The sequence below is a fragment of the Eubalaena glacialis genome, chromosome 15 (genome assembly GCF_028564815.1).
Source record: "Eubalaena glacialis isolate mEubGla1 chromosome 15, mEubGla1.1.hap2.+ XY, whole genome shotgun sequence".
NCBI classification, from domain to species: Eukaryota; Metazoa; Chordata; class Mammalia; order Artiodactyla; family Balaenidae; genus Eubalaena; species Eubalaena glacialis.
The window spans coordinates 11,556,010-11,567,644 of NC_083730.1; the positions used below are offsets into that span (position 1 = coordinate 11,556,010).

The following is an 11,635-nucleotide window of genomic DNA, read 5'->3' on the forward strand; positions in this document are numbered from 1 at the left end:
AGGTATCTGCTTGAAGTCACACCATTGTTAAGTGGCGGCCAGTACGCAAACCCAACTCACGTGACTGTGAATTGTGTGTTTCCACCACACTTCCTGTCCCGACTAAAAAACAGACCTGAGGCTGCCTGATCAACCATCGGGGTACTGTACAAAGAATTCCTGAATTTAGAAAGAGACTAGACCAAATGAGCTTTAAAGTTCCAAGCAGATCTACTCTGAAAAAGAATTAAAATTAAAATAAGAATATATTATTTTTCTTTTCGATGAAAATATTTGATTTTGGGTTGGCCAAAAAGTTCGTTCAGGTTTCCCTTACGACCTTAGGGAAAAACCTAAACGAACTTTTTGGCCAACCCAATATTATAACATTTCGATTTCAATATTAAGGACACGTGATTTGAAAAAAATAATCATTCTATGTGAAACCGAGCAGGACCCTGTAGGGCTCCTGGGCACAGAAGCCTTTCTGTGTCCCCCGTTTCTTGTCTGTAGGGAATAGGCTTCAGCCTCCATGATGTTCCCTGAGTTCCAAAGGGCAGGTTCAAACTGTTGCTAATCAGGGAAGGGAGGGGATGTAGAAACCAGGGAGGAGCAGTCAAGAAACAATAGTGCAGCCTTGGGGCAGGGTCCTGGTTCCACTTCAAGGGATACACATAACAATACCTTTGCGCTCTTCTGTAGAAATAAAACCCCCAACAAATGCAAGATGTTAACTACTTGATGAAGCATTCTTCATTCCAGAGAGGTCACAGTTTGATAACCTTGAGAACCACAGAAGCTCATCAGGAGACCACCTGAGGCCAGATTAAAGGAATGCAGGCCCTGCACACACCCTGATCCTTATCAGCAACCCTGCCCTTGAACCAACGCCATAAAACTCCTCACCAAATCCACCCCCAGATTGGGACACACAGTTTTGAGGGCATTAGCCAACTGTGTCCCCCTTTGCCTGGCAAAGCAATAAAGCTATTCTTTTCTACATCACCCAAAACTCTGGCTCCAAGATTCCATCTGGCACTGGTACACAGAGGCTGAGTTTCAGCATCATATGTGATATTGTGTATCTCGTGACCAAAATTACACAAAATACTTTTTTTTTTGCTAAATTCCAAGAGAGGTCATTGCTTGAAAAAATAATCAAAAGAGCTACTGCATGACTGTTGAAGCCTCTGAAGTAGCTTACACTCCTCTCCCCACAAAGCTTCCATTTCTCCTACACATTCTCTAGCTCTGGATAGAAAGTTAAAACTAGAGGGCTGTGGAAAACTAGACTTGATCAGTGTGCCCAGAGTTTACAGAAAAATCAAACTTAGACATAAGTCAGAAGCCATAGACAGTGTGAAGAGAGTAACACTGAAAAAAAACAAATATATATATATATATATATATATATATATATATAAAGCATGATATTAATCATGTGAATATTAGTACCCTTTTGTTTCTAATCATAAATCCCATTGTGAAATCTTAATTGGATCTGAAACAGAATGCACTTCTTCCTCTGACCCTAACCCTGACTCCTCACTCATTTGTATATATTTTCCATCATCAATTGTACTCACATTTCCAACAAATGATCTAATCAATGGGGAAAACCAGTCTTGTTTCAGATCGTTCGTTACACTCCACAACTGCTCTCCCAAATTCACTGAACACAGCATTGTGCCATAGTCAGAAGTCTATTTGCAGGTGTTACAATGATTAACCAAAAAGATACCTTATCCTTTGTAATAAGGCTTGTATCTTTACTTTCAACTTCAAGCTTTGCAATACTATCCCGTCATTCCACACGAATCTTTGTAAAAAGCACTTTTCCAAGGTTGTGTATCTACTCGACAATTCAAGTTACTTTTATTTCAGACATGGCTCTGTGTTTCTTTATATAGTCCATGTATGATTTTAGCATGACAAATAAGCTCTCTCCATGTGCTATAGTCATGTGATTATTTCTCATCTGTTTTTTCAGTAATCATCTTTAACTATTGATGGCTTCACTTTTCTTAGATAGAATTACGTTGAATCCCAGTGACTAGAGTTCACCAGTATCTGCTTCTCCTGAATAAGCAAAATGAGTTAGCCACCTAAATTCAGCTGTTATGATTCAGCTGAGAAAATTATACAAACTGTGTTAAGGAGAGAGTGTATGAAATACAGAACTGAGCTTCTCAGATACATTATGAAAAAGAAAATGTCAACTTTTACTTCTTCATTTCAAAGAACCAAGTGCAGAATGTGTAATCTCTTACTCTCCACACAGATTCTGCTCCAGTGTGGACCCTTAAATGACTCACAAATCAGAAAAATCTAATTTAAGTATGGTTTGACTAATTTCACTAGTGATCATCACAAATCTTTCAAACTCACATCTGTTGAACATTATGTATGTGTTGTCCAAATCTTGATTGTGTGTTTTCAGTTAAATACCTTAAAACATGTCAGCATTTTAACTAAGAAGACACGTAAATACCCTAAGGGAAGCATTCTTATCAGATAATTGTGCACTGTTTACACACAAAACTTGCTGGAATGATGTTAATCATTTTGGTTCTTGTAATTACCATTCCTGTAACATAGCCCCATCTTGAGAAATTACTCTTCTGCATTTATCTTACAGAAGACAAGGATTCTAGCTTAACTAGAAATGTAGATGGTTTCCCCATACTGTCTTGTTTTTTTCCACCCAGATCATTTGGGCACGCTGTTATTTGCTGGTGTCGTGACAGGACAGACAATAAGCCTCAGCCTTTTGGTCTGAGAAGACCTAAGGCTGGCTGAGGCCAACATGAGTATTTTCCTGACCATTTCCTTTTCTCTAGCTATTATTTACTGGAATGTGTTCAGACCTTCTCTTATATTGAAATGTTAAGCCATGAGGTACAAAAGTAAGCTAAGCTGATGCTTGAGCCTATCTTGCTCCATCTTTCCACACCAGCTGACTAGAGTACTACTACACTGCAGTGTAGGGCCAACCAGCTACCAATGCTCCTAATCTCTTTACAACCCCTTCAGGGATGGGCTAATGGTCTTCCCACTTGTTTGAAGGTGTACTTTTATCAGTGAAAACTCCTTAAGTGTATTATATATTTCATGTACCAAAAACTAGAATTTTTTAAAGATGAGATTATTTTTAATTGAAGTCCTAAATATTTTCTTTCTAGACTCTCAACAGTTTGTTATTTTTCCATACCCTATTCTGGAAATTTCTCTTCTAGGGTTCATTTCGAATATTTCTGTGTCCTGGCTTAAATACCATTTTAATCTCTCCATTATCATGCCCTATTATTCTAACCATGTTCAGTTTCCAGATTTATTAAATTTTAGGAAGTAGTATGTAATAATTTGAGAGCCCTTGTAAATGTATCTATCCTCTCTTGAACATATGCCATTTTAAAGGTAAAGGTTTCAAAAACATATGTTAAGAGGCCTTGATAATAATGCAACTAAATCTGACACTTTGAAGAAAAAATTATCTTTATAGACTTAAAACATCTTATTAACATTTTTCCAGAAATTTAGTTTCCAGATTTGCCTTCTAACTCTTCTGAATTATATCTCTAATGACTGTCCCCTTACTCTACTTATTGTACTTCCAAATGTATCTTTTACCTCATCTCCAATATAAGAACTCCTCCTTCCTAACTCACAAGGCTTTTCTGAAGATTAATCAGTACTGACTGTGAATCAGAAATGTTATAGGCTCTACCAAGAATCATTAGGAGAAATTCTCATTACTAAATCTTTCAAACATTAAATAGAATACTATTCATTATTTAGACTTCAACTCTCTTATGAATATATTAAAATGTAAGACACTCGATTGCATTCTCTTGAGCTACTTCTTTCACCTTAGCCGACTGTACCTATAATTCTCCAAAGCAATGTTTTATTTATAATCATGAGGGTTAAATATTTGTGGCACACTGTACAGTATAAAACAGTTCTTTATATTTTGTAAGCAATGGGGGAGAAAGCGCTTATTTAAGTATAGATCAGTAGACATCTTCTTGGAATCCTAGACTACAGAGTCTTGCATGGTTCAGAAGAAAAAAAAAATCAATTTCTCTGAGACATCCTAAATTGATGTGCTTTTGAGAAACAAGATTACCACATACAAGTACGGATATTACCTGACAGCATTTTAGATTTAAATTCCATCCATGTTTCAGACAAACCCACAACCTCATTCTAAAAATGGATAGTGGACCTTAATGAATCATTCAATACACATCCCTCAAACCAGCGGTAATATTTATTCAAATCTATAACAACAGCTTAGGTAATTTTATACCTTCCTTCAGGATTTCGAAACTTTCAGATGTTTTTTCAGCAGAAGAAGGTGGCAGATACCCCCTTGACCAAGTGATCAAAGTCAACATCAGTACGAATGAGTCCTATCAACATCCTGTGCCTCCTGACAAGATGCAGTGAGGAAGGTACACCACCACTTCTGTGGAATTCTTGCCCAAACTATTGACACATCACCTGACACGTCTACAATAGAAAGCAGCATGAAATTAACCCAGACTGCGAGAGACTCTACCAAATTACTAGTCAAGAAGGACAAGAGATGACTTGAGGAGACAAGACAAATGCAAGACGTCATACTGGATTGGCTTCTGCCAGAAAAGCCACTTTACTGTAACAACTGGAAAATTCTGAATACAACCTGTTGATGAGTAGAGTACTATACCAATGTTAATTTCCTAGTTTAAACAATAGGTACAGTCATGTATGATACTAGCATTCGGAGAAGCTGGGTCCTGGCATGATACATTGCAACTTATATGTAAGTCTGAAATGATTTCAAAATAGTTTTAAAATTTTACCTACGTGATCTCTATTTTACAGGTGAGAAGATTGTAATTTATTGCGTTTTAGAGCATTGCTCAAAATAATGAGGAACTTGCCAGTATAACCCAGGGTTTCTGCTTACTGATCTTTCCACTATATAAAGCTTTCCATTATATAAAGCACCCAATATAGTTTTAGAAGACTCTGTCCTACTGGGTTTTCTTGGGTTTCTTTGTTTGTTTTGTTTTGTTTTGTTTTTTTAGCCACGCTGCCAGGCTTGCGGGATCCCAGTTCCCCCTGCAGTGGAAGGGCGGAGTTTTAAAACACTGGACCGCCAGAGAAGTCCCCTGTCCTACTTTCTAAGAAGATAATCCCCCCCTCTTTTTTTTTTTTTTTTGGCTCTGATATGGAGACTGAATAAAAGGATCATGAAATCACAGAGGTTTTCCAGGTATCCTCATGCAAGCGTTTGTTCACAGATCCATGAATTAGTGCCTCTTGTTTACCCACCTCCACAGCTGTAGATCAGCTGTAGGACTGACTGTTCTACATTGCCATCTGGTTACCTGCTTGGCTTATCAACCAGACTGAATGTTATGAAAGAGGAGAGTTTATTTTTTTAAACTCTTTTATCTAGCACAGTCCCTAACACAGAGTAGATATTTAATACGGATTTGAAGAAGAAGAGAAGGAAGGGGAAGAAAGAAAACACAGGATAGGCTGCACAGCATGCAAAAGATTTTAAGCATATTTATACAAACTACTGTTTCTCTCCAGTGATCACAATCACTATGACAGATAATCAATATAAATCAGACAAAATGATTAGGATGAAATTTCTCCCACTCCAGTACTCAACCATGTACGCTTAAACCAGCAAAGGCTCAGGGACTGTCCTGTTCCTTATCTAATTCTGTCATTTATCTTGGGGACTTACAGAGACCGCTGCAGATTCTGTGACTCCGTATCAATGAGCACAGCATAGAAAGCTGGCCAAACAAATACAGTGCACTTACTATAGAAAGGCCCCATACCATCCTTTTAGTTGGTATCTTGTCTTTGCACTTAAAAACTCAACATAAATACAATGTAAAAACAACGGGTATAGACTGAATTTAATTTTTCTTTTATGATTTTTGCTTCTACCATCACCAAATGGGTAACAAGTGTGTATAAACACACACATTAAAGAAGACAGCACTTTTAAATGATTTTGGTCAACACAGACAAACAATCAGAAAATAGAGCCAATCTAGGCTATCTAGTTTGGCTATAATTACGTTTATAACCGTAAGTCCCTATCCTCCAACTTTTAGTTGTGTAGTAGCACGTGTAAAGTACTTGGTAGCTAACTACAACCTTCATTTCTAACCTAAGATAACTCTGAAGAGAAAATAAGCAATATTAAACTGAATTAATGGTAGGTGTCTGCATTTTAGTGGCAAAATCTGATATATTTTATTTTCATTATGGTTTTGAAAGAACATACAAAGACTTGGGGTTGTTGATTTTATGTGGAGAAAATGCATTTACTACTTTAACTATAATACCGGAGTTTTATAAGAGCTAAAATCGGCTGCCAAAAAAAATATTTCTAAGAGTCTGAACTTATTTGCATCCCACAGAGCTTATCCATGTCCAAATTCCTTTTGAAGCCACCAGGAGTTCCACATTTCTACCAGCAAAGTAACAAGAAGATAAAAACAAGGGTCTTCACAATTCACTCTGGTTATAAAAATGTTATGAAAATGGGTTTCCTATGCATACACAAGGAAAACAAACTATTTGCTTTCTTCTAAGACTGGAACCAATTTCAGATAATCTACATATTTAAGATGCTTTTGCTGGTTTTTTTCCCTCCGAAATCTATAAAATGTAAATTTTACCATGATATAAATGCTCTTCCCTAAGTACTTAATATTTGGGATTATTTTCTTTTTGTGTATCTAATATAAATTAGCCCCGTTAAGGAATCTCATTTGTAACCCAATTCTTTTAATGTAACCTCTTTTCAAGATGAAAATTTCTTTTCTGGAACACTGAACAGAGCTTTGGTGATCAGGAGACAGAGAATCTCTCGGTGAGAGATATGGCTGAGGTGTAATTAAATGCATCAGAGATGCTCACCAACACTTTCAAGCCAGCTGAAATTGAGAGCAGAGTGAATCCTACACTGCATTCCTCTGTCTTTGATTTCGACTAGGGCAATAGGCATAAATTCTCCCTGAATGAGGAGGGAAGAAAGGGGAGTAGCAGAAAAGGCAAGAGTGATGTTAACAGCTAGAGAAGCAGACTGTGGAAGAGGAACGAAACACACATTTCAGTGAAAGTGATGGCCTAGAGCACAGCAAATGGCTGGCAGCCCATTCCGGGGAGCGGAAATGAAAAACACTTAATACCTGGAACTGAGGCTGGGTGGTTTTGTAGACAAAAATTTTTGTCAGACGGTTAGGGGATGTTAAGTGAGAAATGTCAAGGTGAGGAAAAGACTGGACTACAAAAGTACAGTGTGATGCAATCAGATGGCTGGAAACTGCTATTTCCTATGCACTTCGAGAGCCAGGTCAGGGTGATACAAAGTCACAGGGAGAAAAGGATGGCCTCTCCACTTCATTGCCCCTGTAAAGGGACAAGAAAACAGGTACGGCAGCAATTAAGAAATACTTTTAAGGAAAGGTGCACTATTATTCTTTAAAACAGAGCTCCATACAGCATGGTGACTCTAGTTAAATATATCATACTGCACATTTGAGAAAGTTGCAAGGAGAGTGGATCTTAAAAGTTCTCAACACAAGAAAAAAATCTGTAACTATGTAGTGACAGATGTAAATTAAGACTTATTGTGGTCATCATTTCTCAATTTATACAAATATCAAATCATTATGTTGTACACCTGAAAATAATATAATATGTCAATTACGCCTCAATAAAAAAAAAAAGAGCTCCATCAGAGTAATGACTAATGACACCTTCCTTATGTCAACACATTTACACTCAGCAGTTTATCAACTCGTATCACAAGAAAACAATGGGATGCTAATGATAAAGCTCAGATCCTAACCTAGACCGGAAGTCTGTGCCCTGGAGGTCTCCTGGTGAGGGTTCTAGAAGCACTCCTGGCCCTTTCCAACAGACGGTTCTACTTTGGTCTTGAGTTATCACGTTAAACAAACTCAGTAAATTGGCTAAAATAATAAGGTCATAAGCCATCTTGTGACCTCTCTATCCTCAATGTCTAAAACACCAAATTTTATTTAAGTGTAGAATAATTTAACTGATCTTGTTGGGCATCAGCCATTAATATGGTCTCCAAATCTGAGGGCTAAAAAAAAACGTTTAGACATGATTTCTCTGCCATTTGAAGTCCTTGTGTTTAAGGACTGAACCATTTACCCACTCACCATATTTTTGCCACAGTCTTATCCTATACAAATGTAAAGACAAGCTGTATTTCCATTCACATCCAACACAGACCACTCCTCTAATAAACTGCATTAAGTTTAAAATAATGTCTACTTTCATCTGAAGGATCACAAATATAACACTGGACACAACACAATAGATTATTCACAACCCAGTTAATTTATAATTAAAAGGTAGTGAAATAAATATAATGATGTCTAGATTAACATATGTTCCAAATATTTTTATCTCATTATTTCTCAGTAAAAAAACGAATTATGGACATCATTATTCCCATTTTAAAGATGAGGAAGCTACAGTTTAGTAATATCAGGCAACTTAACCAAAATCATACAACTAGTAGGAAATGCCTGAGTCAGCAATAAAACTGAAGTCAATTTGACACACACTGTATGTATCCATTATGTGATTAAATAAAGCCATCAAGTTTACCAAGGTCATCATTTATATTTTCCAAATTACCCAAATAGCTATATTTTGTCAGGAAGACTCAGAGTGTAGCCATCTAACCAGCATAGGTTAAATATGCACCTGTGAAAAGTAATGATTAGGTTCCTTCTTTTCTTCCCTTGCTTCTCTGCTTATCCATTCTTCCACTCTTCATCTAGAATTTTCTGTTCTCTCAGTCCTGTAAAAACTTCTGGTCATAGCCATTACCTCCCTCAAGGTAAAAAAAAAAAAGGAAGATATATCTATTGTACATACCCAAGTGATCAAAACTGTACTGAAGTCAAAATTATTCCTATAACTCTGCCTATTCAGACCACCAACCTAAAAAAGACTCATCATCTCAAACAACCTAAAGTATTCACGTTCTCAGCCACCTTTTCTCAAGCGAATGTAAATTGCTCCTTTTAAAGCCTTTCATTTGTCTCTCTTCTCTACAAATTCTGTTTCCATCTCAAATTATTTTATTGCCCCTTTTCTGTACTTTAATCAATTAAGAGTTTTTTAAAACCTATTTCCATCCTGAACATTTTACTGTGAAGGGCAGTACTGAACTCCTCATATACAGCATTCAAGAGATAAGCACAAACTTGTTTCCTGCCACATAAAATCTGCTAAACGATTGTCTCTGATTAATTGAAAAGGAGGCACAGAATATGTGCTACCTAATCCAGGAACCACACAACTTCTCTTAGAAAAATAACAACAGCACATAGCCCAGTACCTTCACATGCATTTGGAATTTAAGTAACCTAGAGACATGCATTCATAACTTTAAACTGACTTACAGGGATTATTTCGATATACGCATTTTAAATTGTTATGGTTAAGGGTACAAAATTTAAAATAAGGTGTTTTTTTTTCATTTTAAATTACATTGATTTCAAAATGTCAACCTCACCCAAGCAATTCCATTTAAAACCAAATTAATGGAAATACTTTAGTCGTGTTTAGAAAATTTGACACTTGTGCAAAAGCGTGATTTCACCTAATAACTACAGATCCTTTATGAAGTAGTTGAATTATTATAGACCTGTCCACTGAAAAAAGTTTGATGAATTTCTCAAATTTTCATTAAAAATGAATGAAATTCTGAGCTAGATTCTTTGTCACTAACATTGCATAAGGTTATTACTTTCATTTGATTTACAAGAAAACAAGAGATGGAGAGATTTAATACATGTAAAGTATAAATGATGGTGCTATTGATAACAGTAGAACAGCTATGAAAAGAAATATATACATGCACCTAAAAAACAATTGTGTACATCCTTTCTTAGGGCAGAAAAATGCTATGACCAGGCTAAAAGAATTCCTAATCCACATCCCCAGAAAACTTTAATGTATTCAAATCCTTTTGTTTACACTATAGTATCAGTATTTGTACAGTGTAGAGGCTTTTAAAGGAAAACAAGAATATATAAAGATTACCTTGACTTATGTGGAAACCTATCAAGAAAAATAGATTTTTCACCCTTACCTAAGGTCTATTCAAATGAAATGATGACCCATGGAATAAACTGCAAAGATTCTTCCTCAATCATTCACAGTTGAAAATATACTCAGGGATAAATTTCTCAGTTTGCTGTGCTTCACTTTATCAGGAATAGATGCATAAAACTGACAGTGAAAAGCATAAATGCAGATGTATAGATGTCTCACAAACACACTCCACTTAGAAACCCTCCACCAGTGCTCAGCACCAAGTTGAAAAAGCTCAGGAAATCTTCACAGACATGAAAATAATCAAACCTGCAACAGACTAGAAAGTGGGAACACAGTACCAGGATGGTCGGGAAAGGCCACGCCCCCTGAAGCACCCTTCAGTTCAAAAGGAAACCCCTGCCCAGATACACAACCAGCAAGAAGCTGTGAAAAACAAAATCTCCATCTGGCTACCACTTGGCCGCCAAATAAATACACCCCAAACTGCCCACTGTCGGTCTAATATCACTTCTCATGGACTTCTGTTCACGTTCATTTTTAACCAAAATGTAATTTTAAAAAGCAAATTTTAAAAATCCATTAAAACAAGATTACCACTAAGAAATGTAGGTTTGAACTGCTCGTGATTTAGAAACAATAGGCACAATAATTACACTTTGCAATTTTTAACTGCAAGTATCAGAAAAGGATATGTAAGCATAAAGTTATTATGAGCATTATTCAACTAGTAACCCCCAGAAAGAAGCTCAAAAAGCAACTGGCTGTAAGAACCCACTACTCTTCATTTATTAGTGAACATTCTTGCTCTAGTTTTGGAAATGACAGCTTTACTAACATGCCACAACCATGGTAAACTAGGCATCTGTAGGATCCTCACCTGTTTCCAGGAATAAAGCATCACTCCCTAAATTGTGGCTACACGGGATGAATAACACCTGGATTACAGTTTCAGTGTGGCTAATAAATGCCAAAAACCTCGCAATAGTTCGTGTTTTCCATCCCCAAAGCAAAAATCAGCAGTTCTCCATTCAACCATAGACATTCACAACAATCATTTGTGACTTCGAAAGGCCAAACGCCCTACCTTTCCTACATAGAGGGGGTCTGAACCCATGTACTCCTCCAGCACAAAGAACTGATTCCACACCCAGCTGCGCTTGGTCCGGGACCTCCCTGATTGGAAATAGGGCTTTGATCTGGACCTTGAGAGTTCTGCTTGACTCATCCCAGAAAAACACAGGAAAAGAGCTATTAGCTGCAGAAAATGGCAGAACTCCACTTTGCCCAACTTCATCTTTTTTTTTCTTTCTTTTTCCTGTGTAAGAAAAAAACCTTGACAAGAGAAAAGGCACAGTTCCAGTTGGCTTAGTAGCTCTTGCCTCCGGCAGGGTGTCAGCTGGGAGTCCAGAGATAATAATTTGTAGAGTGTTTGGTTGGGAGAGGTCACAACTGCTGAATAACCTTCGCCAAAGAATGGTGTAATAAGTACCTATCAGAAGAAAGAGAAGAGCTGGTGTCAGAAACC

At 36.9% G+C, this 11,635-nt stretch overlaps 1 protein-coding gene across 1 annotated transcript in view; it reads right to left on the reverse strand.

Annotated features, from left to right (window-relative positions):
• CDH7 (cadherin 7) overlaps positions 1 to 11,419 on the reverse strand; it is a 118,362-nt gene extending 106,943 nt beyond the window's left edge. The window contains exon 1 of the mRNA XM_061170268.1: positions 11,195 to 11,419. Within this exon, the coding sequence (XP_061026251.1) occupies positions 11,195 to 11,404 (210 nt within the window). The 5' untranslated portion in view covers positions 11,405 to 11,419. The remainder of the gene's footprint in view (positions 1 to 11,194) is intronic.
• Positions 11,420 to 11,635: the final 216 nt, after the last annotated feature.